We start from the raw sequence: 23,419 nt of genomic DNA on the forward strand, positions 1-23,419 counted from the left end.
TTAAAAAAATTATTTATGGCTGGAGAGATGGCTCAGTGGTTAAGTACACTGGCTGCTCTTCCAAAGGTCCTGAGTTCAATTCCCAGCAACCACATGGTGGCTGATAACCACCTGAAACTCAATCTGGTGCCCTCTTCTGGCCCGCCGGGATACATGCAGACAGAATACTGTATACATAATAAATAAAAAAATCTTTAAAAAAAATTATTTATTTATTTATTATGTATTCAGAAGAGGGTGCCAGATCTCATTACAGATGGTTGTGAGCCACCATGTGGGTGCTGGGAATTGAACTCAGGACCTCTGGAAGAGCAGTCGGTGCTCTTAACCTCTGAGCCATCTCTCCAGCCCCTATCTGAACCTTTTATTGCTGTCTATCCAATGTTCTCAAGGAATCTATAAATTTCCTCAAATAAAATGTCATTTTCCCTTAATCTCCTTTCACAAATACACTCAAAGACTGAGCTAGTCCAGGACTGTCATATCACTTCTCATCACTAAACTTCATACAGGGTATTTAATGCTGACACAGTGTGAGCATCTAGTCTCAGCTGAGAGAGGAGGATGAAGACTTCAAGATCATCCTTGGCTGCATAGTGATTTCAAGGACTGGACCACAGATGAGACCTTGCCAGAAAAACAAAATAAAAACAAGAAACAGGGTTCGGTCCTCAGCTAAAACAAAAACAAAAACAAAAACCAAACCAACCAACCAAACAAACAAAAGAAACAAACAAGAAACCCCACCCCAAACAAACAAATAAAAAGGACAATCTAAAAACCCCTGTACATGATACACAAAGATAAGAATAGCAGTTAGCTATTCCATCTACAATAAAACTGGCCTCTAACACGATCTTTTTTTTTTGGCCTCAAACTCACAAAGTTTGTACCTTCACCACAATAAGACCATATTCGAGCATTTTAATTTTGTTTATGTTTTTCAAGACATGATTTCTCTGTGTAACAACAGCTCTCTCTGGCTGTCTTGGAACTCACTCTGTAGACCAGACTAACTTAGAACTCACAGAGATCTGCCTCCCAAGAGCTGGGATTAAAGGCATGCCCTCCAACACCCTGGTGAGCATTTTAATTTTTAATTGATGAAGTGTTAAACTGCTTAGATTTTTTTGAGACAGGGTCTCACTGCGTAGCCTGTAGGTTGGCCTGGAACTCATCAACCTGGCTTTAAACTTGTTTTTTTCTTTCTTTCTTTTTTTTTTTTTTTGTGGAGTTGAGAATCGAACCCAGGGCCTTGGGCTTGCTAGGTAAGCGCTCTACCACTGAGCTAAATCCCCAACCCCTAATCTTGTTTTTTAAGATAGTCTCTCACTGAGACCTGAGGCTTGCCAATTAGGCTGGACTGACTGGCCTGTGATCCCAAGAATCTACCTGCCTGTTAGTATTCTGAACCGCCCCTTGGGGACCCGCCCAGCGTCCTGACGTCATCAAGTCCCCTTTAAGAAAAAACTCCCCCCCTTCTCCTCTCCTCCTCCTTCTCTCTCTCTCTTGCCAAAAGTAGTGAGCGCACTCCTTCCTTCCTTCCTTCCTCCCTCCCTCCCTGCCTCTCTCTCTCTCCCTTTAATAATAAAACTTGCCATGTGGATGCTGTGTCTGCATGGTGTGAGTAACTTCCCACTGCCTCACACTCTAGCCCCACATCCTGTCTGCATGGTTCATCTCCATCACCCTCGGGGCACCTTGGCCCAACCCACTAAGGCCTCATAACCCTGCACTCACAGGGCACCATCAGACCAACTTTTCTTTAAGGTGAATTCTAGGGGTTGACACAGGCCCTTATGCTTGCAAAGGCCCGTATGTACTTTACAGACTGAGCTCTCTCCTGGGTCTTAAGAGATTTTTCTTTTTCTACTTTTAGAGTTTTATTCTACTTCTATGTATGTTTGTGTGTGAGTGCCCACAGAGGCCAGAAAAGGACACTAAGTGCCCTGGAGCTAACATACAGGACATCAGCCCCACTAGTTCTGATGAGTCATCTCTCCAAAATTCCCAACCCCAACCCAGCCTATCAGTTCTAAGTAAATCATTTGTGATCATAATCTTTCTGTGACAGAAGCGGTACTTTAGAATCAAAGCATTAGGAAGGTCACTAATTTTAGAATAAGATCTAACTGTGGTGGTATTGTGTTCCCCAAAATATTGTGCACTCTAATGAACTTATCTGGGGTCAGAGAACAGAACAGCCACTAGATATAGAGGCCAGAAAAGGGTGGCACACGCGCCTTTAATCCTAGCATTCCCAAGGCAGAGATACACCTTGATCTCTGTGAGTTCAAGGCCACACTGGAAACGGCTAGGCATGGTGACTCACTCCTTTAATTCCAGGAAGTAATGGCAGAAAGCAGAAAAGTATATAAGGCGTGAAAACCAGGAACTAGGCTGGTTAAGCTTTTAGGTTTTTGAACAGCACAGTTCAGCTAAGAGGCATCCAGTCTGAGGAAACAGGATCAGCTGAGAATTGGCGAGGTGAGGTGGCTGTGGCTTGTTCTGCTTCTCTGATCTTTCAGCATTCACCTAAATACCTGGGGCTCCAGGTTTGTTTTTATTAATGAGACCTGTTTAAGATTCGTGCTACAGTCTAACTTTTGAATCCTATCTATTTAATCTTAATAAAAAAACTCTGATTTACCCATTTTTCTTCTGTGAAGGCCTGTCATGGAATAATGTTCCTGTTTTAGGAGTAATAACCTGTCTTAGGTCACAAGGCCTGTTGCTCTGGGCTATCAATTCTTGAACTTATTATGAAGTCGAGGATGACCTTAAACTCATACCTCCCCAGTACTGAGATGATAGGTGTGGAGCACCAAAGCCAGTTAGTTATTTTAGGTGTTGCCAAAACTTAGAAACAGCACCTGAGCAGAAGCGTATCATATTGTCCCAGGACTAGCAGCATGAACAACCTCTGTGAATCTATTGGAAGTACAGACTCACAGGCCCTAGGCTGGGCTGACATCAGAGCCTCTGGGATCAGTGTTCCCTCATCCATGAGGCCTTCTAGGTGAACTCCATCAACAGCTTGAGAAACACACTGTCGAGATCAGAGGTGAGTTTCTGTCCCACATTAGTTACAACCTTGTGAGTCACAACATCTGCACATCTAATTGCCACTGCATATAACAGATACAATCATTCACTACAGCCCAAGGTGGTTTAAAAGTCCATGTTGGTGGCTCACGCCTTTAATCCCAGCACTTGGGAGGCAGAGCCAAGCAGATCTCTGTGAGTTCAAGGCCAGCCTGGGCTACAAGTGAGTTCTAGGAAAGGCACAAAGCTACACAGAGAAACCCTGTCTCGAAAAATAAAAAATAAAAAAAAAAAAAAAGAAAAAAAAGAAAGTAAGTCCATGTGAAAGCTCCTCAGGTTCCTCAGATCTAAGTCAGGACAACATCAACACTAAGTGTTGCTATCATGATGATCCTGTTCCTATGCTACTCTGGAAGCCTGATAAGGTTCTAGTCACTCCACCCAGCTGAGTGACATTAAGAGTGTTAATGAGGATACTTTTTATTCATTAGCTGTGCAATCATTAGCAAGAACTTTAAGCATGGGTAAGCCTAATACTGTTTTTTTCCTGAAAAATTACACTTTCATTAGCTCTGAAACACTTATCAGTAAGAGCTTTCCCTTTTTCTTCCCTTTCTGGAAAATTCTTGTATGAAGTGCAATTATGACAGGAAAATAGACCTAAGCAAGTCTTTAGGAAATGCAAAGTAATTTACTAAGCCTAAAAACATATACTGATACACTTCCCTGCTTTCATTTTGTAGTGGTCCTAACTAGGTTAGCACTACACACACACACACACACACACACACACACACACACGCATGCACACCAGCCAGCTGTAGCCCTATCCCTCACTGGTCTCATGAAGTTTAAGACTGACCATGTAGGACTTGAATTTGCAGTCCTGAGTAGCTGAAATCATAGGCCTGTTCTAGCATCCTTTACCATCATTTTTTAAAAAATCTATCTATCTATCTATCTATCTCTCTGTCTGTCTGTCTGTCTATCTATCTATCTATCTATCTGTCTGTCTGTCTGTGTTTAAGACAGGATCTACAGAGCTTTGGCAAACTCTCCTGTCTCCATTTCCTGAGTGCTCAGTTTACAGCATGCCCCCACACCTGGCAAGAGCAGCATTTTAGCTCTCCTCAAGATAAAACATGATGCTATCAGGACTGCTTAAATACCTCTGTAGTTCCCATTAGTTACTGTACTGGACACTGAATCACAAGTTAGGACACTGACAAAACTATCATTTTAGCTACTAGCCTTATGTTTAGAGAAGGAACTGATAGTTTGAAGTAGATGAGACACTCACCTTGCCCCTTGTAAACCTTGCCATTATTCTAATTTCCTCAGTGAGACCAAAGGTCTCACCATGATGGTCAAGCTTGCTTTTGTCTTCAATATCCAGCCCATCAACTATATGTAATGAATTTCTTTTGTTACTGCTGTTTTTGTTTTTTTCAGAGAGAGAGGAGTTGAGACAGAGTTTCATGTAGCTCAGGCTAGCCTCAAACTCACATATCCAAAGATGATATCCTTGAGTCATGATTCTCCTGCCCCCACTACCTGACACATTCCCAAGTGTCACCAATGCCTAGTTCTAGGGAATATTCTTTTTAAATTTTCAAAACTGTAATTATCAGGCAGGCGGTGGTGATGTACGCCTTTAATCCCAGCACTCGGGAGGCAGAGGCAGGTGGATCTCTGTGAGTTCAAGGTCAGCCTGGGCTACAGAGTGAGTTCCAGGACAGCAAGGACTACACAGAGAAACCCTGTCCCCTATCTCGAAAAACTAAAATCAAATAAATTAAATAAGCAATGTTAAAGTTAGTTTTGTAATACTTATATAATAAAACATATTAATTTCCCCATATTTCAACTTAGTTTTACTGATGTTTCTAATTCATGGCCATTTTTGTCTTATTCTTAGAACTTTTTCTTTCTTTCTTTCTTCCTTCCTTCCTCCCTTCTTTCCTTCCTTCCTTCCTTCCTTTTTTTTTTTTTTTAGACCAGGCTGGCATCAAACTCACAGGTCTACCTGACTCTGCCTCCCAAGTGCTGGGATTAAACACGTGCGCCACCACTGCCGCCTGGCTCTACTTTTTCCTATATTGAGAATATTCCAAGAGATGAGTTAGAAAACTCTTTCACAGACTCAATCAGTAATCTAGTAGTCATTCAATAAAATAACTATCCAAACCAAACCAAACCAAAGCCCCACCCCAAATCTGAAGACTCACCAATGACAGGGTTGCTGTTTCTGTGGGCTGGCTTGGGAGGGGGGATGGGGGGCTGCTTGGCAGGGGTGGCAGCAGTGCTGGTGGCAGTAGCGGCAGCAGGCGGCAGAGTCCTGGGAGCTGGGGCAGGGGTGACCGAGGAATGAGCAGTCCTTGCTAGGTTTGGGGCAGCAGTGGTGACAGCAGGTGTCGTGGTGGTGGAGCCAGAAGTGGAGGGGACGGCTCTGGCTGCACTGCCAGGCGCAGCCTCCTTTGCTTGCCCTTCGCTTGCTTCGTAAGAAGAGGACGAGAGTCTTCTTGGGGGGAGCAAAGGCTGCTTAGCTACATGCCCAGGAGCAGACTCTGCTTCAGAGCTGGGCTGGCTTCCAGTGGAGCCTGTGCAAGAGAAGAGGGTTTCAAAGGGAAGAGACTGAAAGTGAGAACACATCTACAACCAACTTCATCAGTGAATTTACAAATTAGTCTACAGACCACTTTCCAGCTGCCGTCAGCATGCTTAGGGAGTGTCCAGAAGAGAGGTTCAGTAAGGGTAATGATGCTTCCTACAAGAGCCTACTACCAAGGACACATCAGGTAAGTGCCTGCCACACAAGCATGAGGACTGAGTTCTGATCTCTACTGTTGTGTGATACATTGATGGCATACTGACGCTCCTGAGATTGACAATAAAGTTTGTTTTGAATCGGAGGGCAGAGCTAGCTACCTGCTGACCAAAATTAACCATAGAGGTTTTGAGGACTGAGGACAGATAGACACAGGAAGTAGTAGGGCAGGGTGGGAAGGAACAAAAAAGATAGGAGGTCACTGGTCACTTCTCCACCACTTCTCTCATCATTCAGGTTCTTACCCTGCTATCTGACTCACGAGTTTTGATTGATAAAGAGTAATTAGATAAATGCACCACTCCACATTTACATAAAAGCTAGGTGCTAACCCCTAGAACAGTGCTGGGGGTGGAGCAGAGACGAGACCACTGGAGCTTATTGGCCACCATTCTAGCTAAGCAGTGAGCTCTGGGTTCAGTAAGAGCTGCTGTCTCAAAATAAATAAACAACCTGGGTGGTGGCGGCACAGGCCTTTAATCCCAGAACTGGAGGAGTCAAGCAGATCTCTGAGTCTGAGGCTAGCCTGGTCTACAGAGCTAGATCCAGGATAGCCAGAGAAACTCTGTCTTGAAAAACCAAAATAAAATTAAATTAAATTTAAAAAATAAATTTTAAATCCACCCCCCAAAAAGGGAAAAAATAAAAAGGTGGAGAACAAAAAGGAGACACCAATGCAACTTCTAGTACCCACATGCATATGGACCTGCACCCGTAAAAGCACATCCAAAATTTCTTGGGGAGAACATAAATGTGGAGCTTAAAAAAATCCTACAGGAGAGCTAAGTGTGACGGCTCCCATCTGAAACCCAGCATGTGGGAGGCCAAGTCAGGAAGACCACCATGAGATCAAGGCCAGCCTGAGCTTCAAAGTGAGACTCTGTGTCAAAGAATGAGGGTGGAGAGGTGGGTACGGTGGCAATGACTTTAATCCAGAATCTGGGAGGCAGAGGCAGGAAGATCTCTGAGTTTGAGGCCAGCCTGGTCTACACATAGAGACACTGTCTCCAAACAAACAGAGAAAAAAGAAAGAGGCAGGGAAGGAAGCATAAATTTCAGAGACAGGCTGGAGTAACCAGGAGAAGAGCGCAGTTACTCAGAACACGAGCCCTCCTCCCCGCCTCCACCTGATGTCTCTTGCAGCCCTCTGAGGAAAATGACAACAGTCTGTGGCTTTCAAACTCAAGCACCCACTTTTACCAAGTCTCTTCTTTGGATCCTCTTCTGGAATAAGATTCCTAAGACTTGATATTCTCACTGCCTCCTCCTCTTCTTCTGGACGAGAAGACCTGGCACTCCCTATGGGGGTAGTGTGGCCATTCTTTAGTGTGGTCTGGCTCAGCTTGCCTGGCTCCTCACCACCTGCAAGACGACAAAGAAAAGAGCTTAGTGACAAGCCTGGCATGGCCAGATGGGAAGAGCTGGCGGTTTCTAACCTCTCTTACCGCCTTCTTTCTAATACATAGGCTTCTTATTGAAATCTGTGTTATCTGGAACAGAAATAAGCAGTTCCTCTTCCAAAAGGTAACTTACTGTCTACTATATCAAGTAACTTGCTACATAAATAATCTACCATACATACATATCACAATGTTAAGGTGGGGTAAAGCTCAGTGGAATACTTGCCTAGCATATATATGGCCCTGTGACCAACACCCAGCACTAAGGAGGAAAAGGACACTTGGGACAGAAAGGCTATAGTAAGAATAAAGAAAACTCCATTCTTCTGGGGTGGGAAAGGGTTTCGGGAAGCACCACAGAAAGCGGTAGGTTCTGGAAAAGGACCAGAAGTCCACCACATGGATAAAAGACTATTTAAATCAAGACAATAGGATGGACTGGAAAGATGGCTCAATGGTTAAGAGCACATTCTGCTTTTGCAGAGGACCTGAGTTCAGTCCCCAGGATCCATGCCAGGCAGCTCACAAGAACCAGTAACTACAGCTCCAGGGGATCTTACACCTCCGACCTATCTGCCATCAGATGCACACACCCCTGACACAGACACTTATACATAATTTAAAAAATAAGTCTTTTCAAAAAGAAGTGATAACATATAAAGGCTAAACTATGATTAGGGGCTGGCAGTGAGCACAGTATGGTAGCCACTACTAGGCTGTGAGCAGGACTGCAGTGGTTATGTGCAGGACTGTAAAGCAGGCAGGGAGCCGGCCATGAAGATCATTAAACATGCATAAAGGAGCCAGAAACAGAATTCTGGATGAAACCAGAATCCCAAGGATTAGAAGGAGCAGGTAGGTGTAATGTTGTCTATCTTGTAGAAGGTTGGCTCTGGAACCTGTTAGGAGGAAGGGTTGTAGACAGGCAGTGACTGAACAGGAAAAGCAAGAGAAACTACTATTTCACTGCACATGGAAAAACAGCAGGAGGTGACTGAGGGTAGTACGAGTGGAGCCTGGGGACGGAAGGGTAACTCTACGCTAACATGATATACACAGATTCCCTACACACTAAACTACAAGGATGGCCACTAGCCTGGAGCGGTGGGAAGCCTTTGATTATCACACACAGCCATGGAAAAGGAAGTGAGATCTTTCATGGAGCAATTAGACAAACATCCCCAGTGCCTGAAGTTCTTTCTCCTAGACTTATTTAGAAGACAAAGCTGAAAATAGTGAGGCCAGGGGCCAGAGTCAGTGGTTAAGAGCACTGGCTGCTCTTCCAGAGGACCTGAGTTCAATTCTCAGTAGCCACACCATCTGTAACTCCAGTTCCAGGTGATCTAATGTACTCTTCTAGTCTCCAAGGGCACCAGGGAGGCACATGGTGCACAGACATATATTCAAGCAAAACACCTATACATAAAAAGATCTAGAACTATATTTTTAAAATATATTTTTTAAAAAAAGAGAGAGCAGGCCGGGCGGCGGCGGTGGTGGCGGCGGCGGCGGCGCACACCTGTAATCCCAGCACTCGGGAGGCAGAGGCAGGTGGATCTTCGTGAGTTCGAGGCCAGCCTGGTCTACCAAACGAGATCCAGGAAAGGCGCAATGCTACACAGAGAAACCCTGTCTCGAAAATCCAAAAAAAAAAAAAAAAAAAAAAAAGAAAGAAAGAAAGAAAGAAAGAAAAAGGGAGAGCAAAAGGGGCTGGAAAGATGGCTCAGAGGTTCAGAGCACTGACTGTTCTTCCAGAGGTCCTGAGTTCAATTCCCAGCACCCACATGGTGCCTCACAACCATCTGTAATGAGATCTGGTGCCCTCCTCTGGTGTGTAGGCATATATGCAGACAGAACACTGTATACATAATAAATAAATCTTTAAAGAGAGAGAGACAGATAGAGAGAGAAAAAGAGAGAGAGAGAAAGAGAAAAAACAGTGAGGTCACAGGCTGACAGTCTCATATCCTTGTCATAGGGCGGTGTTAGTCTTTCCTTGCTTCCCACAGTAATGCTTAGAGTAATATCATTTAAAGATCTGTTGTATTTTTATTTGTGTGTGCATACACATGTATGCTCACCTCTTGGTATTTTTAGGGTTAGTCCAATAACTTCTCACAGACCAGCTCCTGTCAGCCAACATATCACTGCCCACTAAGAGACTAGATGGTATCCTTCAAGCATGCCCAGTAAGCAGTGGAGTTTGGACTAAAGTATTGAAGAAAAGCCAAGTCATAAGTAAAATGTATCTCTAAAGCTAAAGACACTATAAAGCATTTTTACTAATTATTTGTTTTAAAGCAAGGTCTCATACTTAGCCTAGACTAGCCTTGAACTGGATTGAGCTGGCTCTGTCTCCTACTGCTGTTGGATTATAGGTGTGACATACCACACCTTGGTGTATTTTTATTAAATTAATTAATAGGTTAATTTTTTTTCTTATTTTTCCCCCCCGCCCTAATAGGTTAATTATTAAACTAGCTTTTCCAGACAGAGTCTTACCATCTATCCTGACTAGCCTAGAGCTCTCTACGTATACCAGGCTGGTTTTTAGCTTAGTAATCCTCCTGCCTCTGCTCCTCAGGTTATAGGTATGTACCACTATGAGCAGTTGTATTTTGTTTTTTAAGTGAGTTATCACTGGGTAGCCCTGGCTGGCCTACTTATTCTGTAGATCAGGCTGGCCTAGAACTCACAGAGATCCATCTTCCAAGTACTGGGACTAAAGGTGTGTGCCATTCTGCCTGGCTTTTTAATTATTTTTTTAAATTATTACATTTCTTTATGGATGTATGCATGTGCATGGGTATGTATGTGCCATGGCTCATAGGTCATGGAGCACACACTGAGACTAGAAGACAGCTTGTGGCTGTCACTTCCCTGTAGGTACCTTTACGTGCTGAACCATCTTTCTAGCAATGCTGAGCTGTCTCTCTAGCACTGTACTTTTAAGTTTATTAATTTAAATTTGTTTGTTTTGTTCTTTGTTATTTTGAGACAAGGTTTCTCTGTGTAACCCTGGCTGTCCTAGACCTCACTCTGTAGAACAGGTTGGCCTCAAACTCAGAGATCCATCTGCCTATGCCTCCACTCACTCTGCTGAGATTAAAGGTTGTGCACTGCCGCCACCACCACCTGGCTAATTTTTAAAAATCTTTTGTTGCTGGTTTTTTTTGTGTGTGTGTGTTTGTTTGTTTTTGTTTTTTTAAAGATTTATTTATTTATTATATATACAGAAGAGGGCGCCAGATCTTATTACAGATGGTTGTGAGCCACCATGTCGTTGCTGGGAATTGAACTCAGGACCTCTGGAAGAGCAGTCGGTGCTCTTAACCTCTAAGCCATCTCTTCAGCCCCTGTTGCTGGTTTTTAAGTGTATTAGTGTTTTGCTTGCATGTATGCATGTATGTGCACTGTAAATGAATGGTTCCTGCCTGCTAGTTCCTGAATAACCACTCAGAGGCTTAATATTACTTATAAATCCTTGGTTAGTAGCTCAAGCTTATTACTAACTAGCTTTTACATTTATGTTAACCCATTTCTATTCATCTTTGCATCACCATGTGGCCCATGGCTTACCAGTGCTCTGGCATCTTGCTTCTGCAGTGTCTGCTCTCTCTGACTCCATCCTCCTTCTCCCCATCATTCTCAGTTTGGCTTTCCTACCTAACTTCTTGCCCAACTACCAGCCTGTCATCTTTTTACTAACCAATGAGAGCAGCACACATTCACAGTGTACAGAGGGATCCCACAGCAGTGCACCACATGCTTGCCTGGTGGCAGGGGAAGCCAGAAGAGGGTGCTAGGTCACCTGGAACTGGAGTTACAGAAAGATGGCTGTGAGATATTACATGGGTAAGTACCCTTAACCACTGAGCCATCTTCTTATTTTTAGGAGAGGAAGGGAGCAAGATGGCAATTCCATAAAAGTAGTAAACTGTTCCATCTATGAAACTGAAGAGAAATGAAATAAATCAAGGTAAAATAGTGTGTTTTACATTTATAATCCACTGCTTTATAACAGCCACACAAGACAGTCTCAACGTCATTAACGAGCAATGGGTACTAAAACATCAATGAGTGATCATTGTAAGATGAGCATGGAGGTGATGGCAGTTTGGTCAAAACTATCAACAGGCAATCTGAAATAACTGTCACCAATGCAGGTGACAAGTTGGAGGAAGACACACATGAAACTTTGCTCCCAGGACCCTTCACCAATCACTCTATTTCGCAGCTTAAGAGTAAAGCCAGACAGACACCTGGGAAGAAATAGGGAATCATTTTTAAAGTGTTCCTCCACCATAACTTCAGGAAGAGTAAAGCACGGGAAGAAAATTCAAACCCCTGGTGAGACCCAGCGAAAGACCACATGTAGAGACAGGCATTTGCTGATCGTGTGGAACTCACCCTGCTCAGGGTCTTCCAATAGAACCCCTCTTTTAACCAGCTCTTCTCTTGGTTTTCGCATAGATATTTTTCGCTCTAAAACTAACATTAAATTGGAAAACAGAACTCAGAAATGTGGCAGTTGGAAGGTCAACATAACTCTTAGCATTGTAAATATATTAAAAAAGTGGTTCCTATTTCTTCCTTCCTACCTTCCTTCCTTCCTTCCTTCCTTCCTTCCTTCCTTCCTTCCTTCCTTTCTAGTACAATGGTTCCTATTTCTTGTATTCTTAAGGAAAAAGAGAACAGGAAAACTACCCTTACATTTAAAAACTTAGCTAAGGATGGTCCCACATGTCTGTAATCTTAGTACTTGGGAGGTGGAGGCAGGTAGAGGCAGGAAGATCAGTTCCAGGATAGCCTCAGCTACATAGACTAGCATGGGCTACACAAGACTGCCTCAAACAAAACAAACATCACCATATGAGAGGAAGATGCTGAGGAATACTGCAGAGTTTGAGGCCAGCCTATGCTACACAGTGCTAGGCCATCTAGGGCAGGACAAGGCTCTGACCAAAACAAAACAAAATTAATTGCTGGGGCTGAGTGTTAGATCAAAAGTAGTGATTGCCCGGCATGTTCAAGACCCTGGGTTCCACAACTAGAACTACATATACAAAAAAAATCAAACAGCCGGGCGGTGGTGGCGCACACCTGTAATCCCAGCACTCAGGAGGCAGAGCCAGGTGGATCTCTGTGAGTTCGAGGCCAGCCTGGTCTACAAAGCGAGTTCCAGGACAGCCTCCAAAGCTACAGAGAAACCCTGTCTCAAAAAACCAAAAAAAAAAAAAAAAATCAAACAGCATCTTCATTTATTTCCTGTGCTGGGAAAGTATCATCTCCCAGAGAAGCCATATTCACATGTCGTCGGCAGCTTCAGTGGGCCTTCAATAGTAAGGCGTTTACAGATGAGCCATGCTGATGGCACATGGACTAAGGGAAAAGAAGCACCTTAGATCTACTACAAGACAGCTGCTCCAGAGTCTCACTGCATATTTCCACCTAGTCCTTTTATTTTCATATTTATTTTTGAGAGGGGGGGTCTTACAATACAGCTCTGACTGGCCCAGAACTCACTATGTAGTCCAGGCTAACCACATACTTATGGTAAGCCTCATGTTCCTGGCTCTCAAGCACTGAGATAACAGGTGTGCAACACTAAGTTTGTCTTTACTGAACAGATTCGATCCCATCAAAATACAACCTGGGGGCCGAGTGGTGGTGGTGCACACCTTTAATCCCAGGCGGATCTCTGTGAGTTCCAGGCCAGCCTGGTCTCCAAAGCGAGTTCCAGGAAAGGCGCAAAGCTACACAGAAAAACCCTGTCTCAAAACACCAAAACAAAAAACAAAAAACAACTTGGGAATGAGGCTGTAGAACATAAGTGTCAGCCAGCCTTGCTGAAACAGGCCTGTAAATTTCAGCTATTCCAAAGGCTGAGGCAGGAGGATTGTCATGGTTAATCTAAGGCAGCCTGTGCAATCTAGTGAGAACCTGCATCACAATAAAAAGTAAAATGGGGGCTGGAGAGATGGCTCAGAGGTTAAGAGCACCAGCTGTTCTTCCAGAGGTCCTGAATTCAATTCCCAGCAACCACATGGTGTCTCACAACCATCTGTAATGAGATCTGACGCCCTCTTCTGTGTATATAATAAATAAATAAATCTTTAAAAAAACAAAACAAAAAAACAAAAAACAACTAGACATCATGGCCCATACTATCGCACTTGGGAGGCTGAGGCAGGATAAGTATTACAAATGAGGCCATCCCAGGCAAGAAAGAGAGTGGGTAGCAGGCCAATTGAGACCCTGCCTACAAAAACAAAACACACCAGAAAAAGATGGCTAGGGTTGTAGGTCAGTGGTAGAGCACTTGCCTAGCCTAGTATGTATCCTACCTTAGGGTCGTAAGCTTAATCCTTAACACAAAACGCAAAAGAGAGTAAAGGCTCAGTGAAGGACCATTCATCAGTCTAACTCGAAAAGGATGGACTCTCAAGTAGGAGGTTATAGAAGTTCAGGGGCATATGGAAAAGCTGGGTACTTCTAAAATAGGAAGGTCAATTGGGAGAGTGTGTGCCTTCAAGCACAAAGCCCTGGCTTGATCTCTAGAGTCATATAAGTGAGAATCAGCACATACCTGTAATCCTAGTGCTCAGGAGGCAGAGGCAGGAGAATCACAATTTCAAAATCATCCTTGCTGTATAAAGAGTACAAGGATACCCCGCTACATGAGACTGTCTGCTAAATTAATCAACTTAACAATAAATTAATTAACAGAATTCCCCCCTTTTGTTGTTATGGTTTGCCTCAGATAACCCAGACTGACCAAGGATATCCTTAAATTCTTGCTCCTCATGCCACAGCCAGCACCACCATGCCCAGCTAAATCAGGGAATCCTTCTTCTTTTATGTGTGTGTACAATTTGTATGTATATGTGTGCAAGCAAATTGGGCACAAGCAGGACATGGTCTGCACATGAAGGTCAGAGGTCAACCGCCAGTATCAGTTTTCACCCACTTTGGTTGAGCTGGGTCTCTTGGGTTTGTTTGCTTTCTTCCCCCACTGCATGCCAGGTGGCCCCAGGTTTCTGGCAATTCTCTGTCTCAGCCTTTCATCTCCCCACAGAACCATTGGCTTACAATTGTATGTGTACCAAATCCAGCTTTATGTGAGTTCTGGGGGTTCCAACTCAGGTCCTCATGTTTGCATCATGCACTTTACCTGCTCAATTACTCCTCAGCACAAACAGGGGACTCTCAAAATTAGAAGCCATATTTATTTTATTTTATTGAGACAAGTTCTCATGGTGGGTGCCAAGGTTGGCTGGAACTCAACATATGACTCAGAATGACCTTGGTTCTCCCCTCTGCAGGGACCACAGGAGAACACAAGTGCACCAGGTCCTCTGTGCTATAAGGGAAGAAGAGCCCAGGGCTTTGCTCAAACTAGGCAAGCACTCCACCCTCACCCCTCAGAACACATATTTAAATCTTAGCATCTTACCTTCTGATGTCTCTTTAAATTTATCACTACTTTTTTTCTTCCTCCATTTCCACGGCTTGAAGATCTTGCCAAAACCTGAGAACTTGCTTTTTCTCTTGGTGGGAGGTGTTGTGTCCCCTGCTTCCACACCATCCAGGACCATGCCTGGATCTCCTGCTTCTTCTGTACATGGAGGAGAGCAGGAAGAAACAGCCAACTTATTAGTCCTGTATAACCTCTAAAAATGTCCCCTCTCTTCCTGTGGCAGCTGGAAAGGACTGGACAATAATAAACAATCATGCAGACAAGTCACACTCCGGATATTGCATGGACAGAAAAGGTCCACTTTAGATCCCTATAGGAGCCAAACCAACCTGGATCATTTAAGAGAAAAATTCAGTGAGATGATTCAGGACCACCAGGTCAACATTTTTAGCATACACAATGTAGATGTCCTCTCAATATGCATGAGTTCTGTATCCTTGAAGCAGGGAATTCCACCACTAAGGAGTCACTGTTAAATATTACTCCCTCCCAGAAGTTTCCAGGATTTAAATAGTTCAGGGGAGGGCACTTCATCAAGTGTTGACACCTTGGATCTGTTTATCAGCTTTTCTCCCCAGACAAAAAGGACTCTGCATAACTTTGGGACTTAGGTTGGGGAGGGGCATTAGAGAGAAGATGCTTTGAAATGAAGGGAAATGGGGAGAGCAGAGGTGAGATTCTACTTTGCCATCACCCTATTACTTAGGGAAGCCCTTGGTATTAAGGATTTGACACAAAACACACTACAAGTTCAGAACTGAGATCAAAGGTCTCGGGGCCTCACAAGGACAACACGCGCAGCGCTTTAATGGTAGGGGAAGTAGCAGCCAAGGGGCGGGGCAGGAAGGCAACAGAAAAAGCAGGAAAGCGACACAATGCAGCCTTGCCCTCCACCTACTGTCCCAGGGCTCTCTGGAGAAGTCTAAAGGAAAGACAAAGCTCTTTGGACTCACTCCTGGGATTAAGGTACAATTGCTGCTTCACAGAAATGCATCAATACACGTATCTGTAAATTACTGCATACTAGGAGCAAACAATGTTTGGGGGCAAGGAAGAGTTTAACACATGTACTGAAGAAAAATCGTCTCCTTTTAACACTCTAGGTTGGTGTTACTGTCATATTTCAATTACCCCCTCTTTCCCCCAAGACAGGGTTTCTCTGTGTAGCCCTGGCTGTTCTGCAACTTGCTATGTAGACCAGGCTGGCCTCCAACTCACAGAGATCCCCCTGCCTCTGCCTCCCGAGTGCTGGGATCAAAGGCATGTGCACCACCACCGCCTGGCAGAAACAGTGCTTTCTTTGCTTCTCTCTTCCTATGTACCTAATTATGTCAAATGTTTTAGAAGAACAGAACCTTAGTTCATGCAGTGGGGTGAAGCCACACCCAGCCCTGCATTTTATATGCTCCAATTCATTCATCCATATTAACATTTACTTATTCATCTGTCTTTGTATTTTTATGTTTGCTTGTTTTATGTGATAGGGTCTTAAGCAGCCTGGGCTGGGTTTGAATTCATTTATAGCTGAGGATGACCCTGAACTCCTGATCCTCTACAGTCTTCCTGTCAATGCAGGATTACAGGTGTGAGCCACCACATCCGCCTTTACTCATATTTCTATTCTTCCTCCTCCCTTCTCCCCTCCCTACTCTCAATGACAAATTGCATATTATTTCACTGACTCACGTTTGTCCAAATATTTAGAATCAGCCCAACTACCTTTATAATATACAAGATCTCCAGGAAGTGCAACCATGAATCTTTTTAAAAACTCTCCAGCCAGTTGCGATGGCATCTGCCTATGATCTTAGCACCTAGGAGGCAAAAGCAGGAAGATCAAAAGTTCCAGGACAGCTTGGGCTACACAGAGGAAGCCTGTCTCAAAACACAAGGGCAGGGCTGAAGCTCTTAAGTGTGGCACTGGCACAAGGCCTTGCATGAAGCTGAGGGAAAAAAAAAAAAAAAGACTAAATATTCAGGGGTCTCAGGCCCACCAAGCTTGTTACCCCAGCCCCAGATTATTATCTGGAAACCTCACATAGGTTAAAAGAGACACAGGCATTTTCTGGCTCAGACTTATGCCTTCCTTTGTTGAAGAAGCCAGAAGATCCCAGGTTGCAGACTTCTGCTCAGCAAGGCATTCCCATGGGGTAGTGAGGGGTCTCCTGCGCATGTACTTCCTAGTCTCACTCATACACTTCAAATGAAAAGGAAGCACAGGCTTGTTTTGTTTGTTTGTTTTTGAAACAGGGTCTCTCTGTGTAGTCCTGGCTGTCCTGTAACTCTGTGTAGACCAATGGTTCTCAACCTCTTTGGAGGGGATCAAATGACCCTTTTATAGGGATTACCTAAGACCATTGGAAAACACGGTATTTACATTACGATTCATAACTGTAGCAAAATTTACAGTTATGAAGTAGCATCAAAAATAATTGTATGGTTGGGGGTCCCCCCAACATGAGGAACTGTATTAAAGGGCTGCAGCATTAGGAAGGTGGAGAACACTGATGTAGATCAAACTTGTCTCAGACTCATCCACACTTACATTACGTTCCATATACACAACAGTGTGTGTTATTATACAAAATATGGTGGTGCACACCTATAATCTAGAATTTGGGAGGTTCAGGAAGGAGAATTATTTGAAGTTCAAGACCAGCCTGGGACACAGAGATCCTAAATCAAAAATAAAAAGGCGGGTTGGGGATTTAGCTCAGTGGTAGAGCGCTTGCCTAGCAAGCGCAAGGCCCAGGGTTCAATCCTCAGGTTAAATAAACAAATAAACAAACAAATAAATAAAATAAAATAAAAACATAAAAAGGCCAGAGAGATGGTTCTGTGGGTAAAAGCTTACTGAGCAAGCCTGAAGACCTGAGTTCTCTCACATAGTGGAAGGAGAGAACTGACTCCCAAAATATAGCACATCCTCCCACTAATAATAGACAAAATAACAAGGGGCCAGAGAGATGGCTCAGCTGTTAAGAGCACTTATTGCTCTTTCAGAGGACCTAGGTTTGAGTCCCAGCACCTACATGGTGGCTCACAACCATGTACAACTCTGGTTTCAGAGGATCAGATACCCTCTTCTGACCTCCGTAGGCATCAGGTACACACACAGTGCACATACATACACACAGGGAAAACATACGTACACATAAAACAAAACAGATACTTTTTAAAAAATTAAAACAATAAGTGTCTCATAAGCAGGATCCAATAGTTTACACTTATGATCCCAGCACTGTCACTATGGGGGTTGAGGTTAGAGGATTACAAGCTTAAGGGCAGCGTGGGCTACGTATATAGCAAGCCTCATCTCAAAACAGACAAACCTAAAACTATGTGCATTATGTAGTGGTTGGGTGTAGTGTAGTGTTCCAAACATGCCCATCAGGTCAAGTTCATTCACTGTGTTGCACCCTGTCTGGGGTGCCGTCTGCTTGTTCCACCAACTGCTGGGAGAGGCACAGTAACATCTCTAGCTATGAAAGAAATCTGTTCCTTTTTGTGTGACAAGGTCTGTTGGATAATTGTAAATTTAGTTAAGTTTTCTTCTTTTAAAAAAATTTAAAGAGCCAGGTGGTGATGGTGCACACCTTTAATCCCAGCATTAGTAAGGCAGAAGCAGGCAGATCTCTGAGTTCCAGGCCAGCCTGGTCTACAGAGTGAGTTCCAGGACAGTCAAGACTAAAACAGAGAAACCCTGTCTCGAAAAAAAAATTTTTTTAAAGATTTATTTATTTATAATTTATACAGTTTTCACAAACAATACTGTTATATTTTCTATATATGAAGCCAGGTTTGATTCCCAGCACCCACATGGTGGCTCACAATTCTCTGTATCTCTAGTCCCAGAGGATCTGATGTCCTCCCCTGGCCTCTTTGTGTACCAGACACACACAAGGCACACACATATATATATACAGACAAAACATCTATATATGGGCTGGAGAGATGGTTAGGGGTCAAGAGCACTGCCTATTCTTCCAGAGATCCTGAGTTCAATTCCCAGCAACCACGAGGTGGCTCACAACCATCTGTAATGAGATCTGGTGCCCTCTTCTGGCCTGCAGTCATACATGCTGGCAGAACACTGTATACATAACAAAGACATAAATATTAAACAACAACAACAACAAACCCATCCATACACATAAAAATAAAGAAAATTTAATTTGTGACAAAATGGGGATATATATTAAAATCTAACTTCAAAGTCTGTGGCTCTTTTTCTATCATGCTCCTTTTTATTTTAAAGTAAATGCTTTTATATTTATTCTTCTCACATATATTACATCGCAACTGCAATTTTCCTAATTCCATTCTTCCTAGTTCCCCCCACCTCCCTTCTCCCCCAGATCCACTTTTTATATTTTAATTTTTAATCTGAAATCTTATTATACCTTATTATTATAACTTCTTACATTTGGTTTCATTTAATAACAAAGGCTCGTGGCATACAATTTATAATGAGCAAGGTAATAAACATCTGTAATCCCAGTATTTGAGAGGTCAAAGTGAGATCAAACATTCAAGGCCATCTGGGGTATATGAAACCATATTTCAAAAAGAGACAAAAACTAAACAGCAACAAAACACATACCAAAATGAAATTTACACAATGACATGTTATATAATTCTTGTTCTCACAACTACCTACACAACTGTTATTAATCTCAAGTACTATTTAATATCAAATTTTATAAAAGGGCTGAAAAGATGGCGTGGCAGGTATAGGAACTTATTGATAAGTCTGATGACCTGAGTTTGCTCCCTGAGACCCACATGGTAGGGGAAAACAGACTTCTGTAAGTTATCCTCTGACCCTGCCTGTACAATGTGCATGTGCACACAGACAGACAGTGTAATTTTTCATTTAAAAGGTTTAAATTATAAAGTTAGATTCAAATTAAATTCTTTTTACAAACTAATTTGTCATCCAGTTATAAGTCATTCAAATGTCCTGTGATACTTTATCAAGTCTTTCTATTTATTTATTTATTTATTTATTTTTTGAGCTGAGATCAAACCCAGGGCCTTGCGCTCGTTAGGCCACTGAGCTAAATCCCCAATCCTATCAAGTCTTTCTTTATATCCTTGTATCTAGAGAAGACTCATTTTGCTATCTGTTTGTGTAGGTATGCAAGAAGGCCAGAGGTCAGCCCTGGGAATCATTACCCAGGAGCCAGCCACTTTACCCTTCTTATTACTTTTATTTTAGCTGATGTGCATGAGTGTTTTGCCTGCATGTTTATCTGTACATGATATGCATGCTCAGTACCTGAAGAAGCCAAAAGAGGGTGTTGGACTCTCCTGGAACTGGAATCATAGATGGCTGTTAGCCAAAGTATGGTGCTGGAAATCAAACCTGGGTCCTCTAGAGGAGCATCAAGTACCCTTAACCATTGAGCCATCTCTCCAGCCCCTTTTTGTTTTTCTCTTTCTTTTCCTTTAGACAAGGTCTTACATGTAGTCCTAGCTGCCCTGCAACTCACTCTGTAGACCAGGCTGGCCTGGAACTCATAGATTCATTTGCCTTTGCCTCACAAGTGCTGGGATTAGGTGCCACTGATGTCCAGGAGGGTTTTTTTGGTTTTGGAAGCAGAGTTTCTCTGTGTAGCCCTTGGCTGGCCTAGAACTTGCTCTGTAGAACAGGCAGGCCTTGAACTAAAAAATCAACTTGTCTCTGCCTCCTAAATGCTGGGATTAAAAGTGTGCACCATTAATGTGCACATTTATTTTTACGCAAAGGCAGGGCTGTCAAGACAGTCAGTAGGTGAAAAAACTGGCTGTACAAGCCTGATGAGATGAGTTTCATCCTCAGAACCCATGGTGGGAAGAGAGCCTACTCCTTCAAACTGACCTCCATATACACGCCATGGCATAAATGATGCTCCCTGCCTGCCCAAGTAATAAGTAAATACTTAAATAAATTAAAAAGAAACACAAAAACTTGGCTATGGTGGCACATGCCTATAATTCAAACACTTCAAAGACTAAAGTAGGCTGGGAGGTGGTGGCGCACGCCTTTAATCCCAGCACTTGGGAGGCAGAGGCAGGCGGATCTTTGTGAGTTCAAGGCCAGCCTGGTCTACAGAGCGAGATCCAGGAAAGGTGCAAAGCTACACAGAGAAACCCTGAAAAACCAAAAACCAAACAAACAAAAAAGACTAAAGTAGGATGTTAGCTGTGTCTTTGAGGCCAGCCTGGACTTCACAGCAGAAACCTTGTCTCAAAACAACAAAACCAAGCCATATCTACTAATATTTTGCATCTTCAGGTATTCACTATTTGTAAATTATACGTACACATAATTAAATAAAAAAATAGGATTAAACAATAAAGCCTAGATCAAAGACTGTCTAGTTTTACATATTCCTATTTTGATAGTACTAGGAATTGAAAGCAAGGCCTCTTGCATAGTAAGGAAGTATTTTACCAATGAAGAAGGTGTCACTAGCCTTCTTTCCATTTATTTTGAGGAGAGGCCTCACTTGCCCAGACTGGCCTTGAGCTCACTCACTCTCATCTCAGCTTCCAGAGTACCTGGTTTTACAGATGTACAGCATCACACCTGGCCTTCAACCAATTCTCACTCACCTATGCTAGATGGCTAAGTACAGCCAGGCACCAAAAATCCACAGAACATAAATCTTCAACATTTCTTCACTAGATTTGTAGTAAGTGACTAAATTACTTGGTTTATTTGAATTCCACATCTATCATTTGTACCTTATCAATTTTAAAAATTATTATTTGTTAATTTTTTGGTGTTATGTGCTGTTAAGTCATCGTGTCATCCCTGTCCCCTGGCTGTATATAGTGTATGTATGCATGCATATGCTGGGGCTCATATAGTGTATGCATGCATGCATATGCTGGGGCTCATATAGTGTATGCATGCATGCAAATGCTGGGGCTCATATAGTGTATGCATGCATGCATATGCTGGGGCTCATATAATGTATGCATGCATGCATATGCTGGGGCTCATATAGTGTATGCATGCATGCATATGCTGGGGCTCATATAGTGTATGCATGCATGCATATGCTGGGGCTCATATAGTGTATGTATGCATGCATATGCTGGGGCTCATATAGTGTATGTATGCATGCATATGCTGGGGCTCATATAGTGTATGTATGCATGCATATGCTGGGGCTCATATAGTGTATGTATGCATGCATATGCTGGGGCTCATATAGTGTATGTATGCATGCATATGCTGGGGCTCATATAGTGTATGCATGCATGCATATGCTGGGGCTCATATAGTGTATGTATGCATGCATATGCTGGGGCTCATATAGTGTATGTATGCATGCATATGCTGGGCTCATATGTGTGGTGGTCAGAGGACAACTTGAAGGAGTTTGTTCTCTCTTTTTTTTGGGGGGGGATACAGGGTTTCTCTGTGTAGCCCTGGCTGTCCTGGAACTCACTTTGTAGACTAGGCTGGCCTCAAACTCACAGAGATTGGCCTATTTCTACCTCCTGAGCTCTGGGATTAAAGGTGTGTGCCACTACTGCTGGCTTGCTCTCTCCTACCAGTGGGTTCCAGGATCAAACTCAGATCATCAGTCTTGGGCAAAAAGTACCTTTACCATCTGATCAATGTTTTTAGCCCTCGTTGTTTTTCTGTATTCATTCATTCATTCATTCATTTATTTATTTAAAAGACAAGGTCTTACTCCCTAGGCCTGGCTGACCTGAAACTTAATATGATCTTCCTACCTCAGCTTTTAGAACTTTGTAAATAGCATACTTTATGATACTTTGCTCAGTACTTAACACTTTTTTTGTTCTTTAAAAGAGGCTTATTGTTGGATTTAAGGAATAGTTTTAGAAAACTGCAACAAAATTATAGAAAGCAAAATGTTTCACTAATGAACAAAGCAGCCTTTGTGCAGAGAAGGCCTACAACTTCTGGAGCTCTCCAACAGCCTTGACCATGGGGATTAGAAAGCACTCCACAGAGGGAGAGACAGATAAGGTCTCTGCACTTTGAAATACAGAAACCTCTGCCTCTGCCTCAGGAAAAATGTATTTCCAGCCACAACAGCGGCAAGAAGGAGGCAGCCTCGGGTTCAGCTGAGTGCTTGCTTAACCTAGTCCAAGGCCCAGCTCAGACACATGACATGCCTACTTTGTAGATAATGATGCCTGACTTCGGACCATGGGGCCTTGGCTTTGGATCCCCAGCACCCATGTAAAAGGCAGCACAGTAACTTGGGTCTGTAACCCAGCACTGAGAGGGTAGGGATGGAGTCAATAGGACCCTGGAGCCCATTAGTCACATACTCTATCCAGGTTCAGGAAGGGATCTTGTCTCAAAAACAAGATAGAGGGGCCAGTGAGGTTGCTCATAGTGTAAAAGCATTTGTCACACAGCTATGATAAACTGAGTTCAATTCCCAGAACCCATAGCGCAAAAGAACCGACTCCTGAAAGTTGTCCTCTGACCTCCACACATGCAATGTGGCATGCATGCATTGCATTCACACATCATACACATACACACAGACACACACACAAACAAACTAACATTTTTAAATGTGTTTTTATTAAAGGGGGGGGGGACCAGTATGGTGGTGTCCACCTTTGATCTCAGCATTTGGGAGGCAGAGGCAGGCAGATCTCTGAGTCTGAGGCCAGCCTGGTCTA

At 43.2% G+C, this 23,419-nt stretch overlaps 1 protein-coding gene across 4 annotated transcripts in view; it reads right to left on the reverse strand.

The window, feature by feature from the left end:
* Phactr4 (phosphatase and actin regulator 4) overlaps nt 1-23,419 on the reverse strand; it is an 83,932-nt gene that overhangs the window by 21,983 nt on the left and 38,530 nt on the right. For 3 of the 4 annotated variants that reach the window (XM_036179331.1, XM_036179332.1, XM_036179330.1), the window contains 4 exons: nt 14,729-14,890; nt 11,683-11,763; nt 7,073-7,234; nt 5,274-5,645 (listed from right to left, as the gene is read on the reverse strand). In XM_036179331.1, coding sequence (XP_036035224.1) covers nt 5,274-5,645; nt 7,073-7,234; nt 11,683-11,763; nt 14,729-14,890 — 777 coding nt within the window. The remainder of the gene's footprint in view (nt 1-5,273; nt 5,646-7,072; nt 7,235-11,682; nt 11,764-14,728; nt 14,891-23,419) is intronic. The other variant, XM_036179333.1, reaches the window with a different exon arrangement.

The sequence above is a fragment of the Onychomys torridus genome, chromosome 2, assembly GCF_903995425.1.
Source record: "Onychomys torridus chromosome 2, mOncTor1.1, whole genome shotgun sequence".
Classification (NCBI taxonomy): domain Eukaryota; kingdom Metazoa; phylum Chordata; class Mammalia; order Rodentia; family Cricetidae; genus Onychomys; species Onychomys torridus.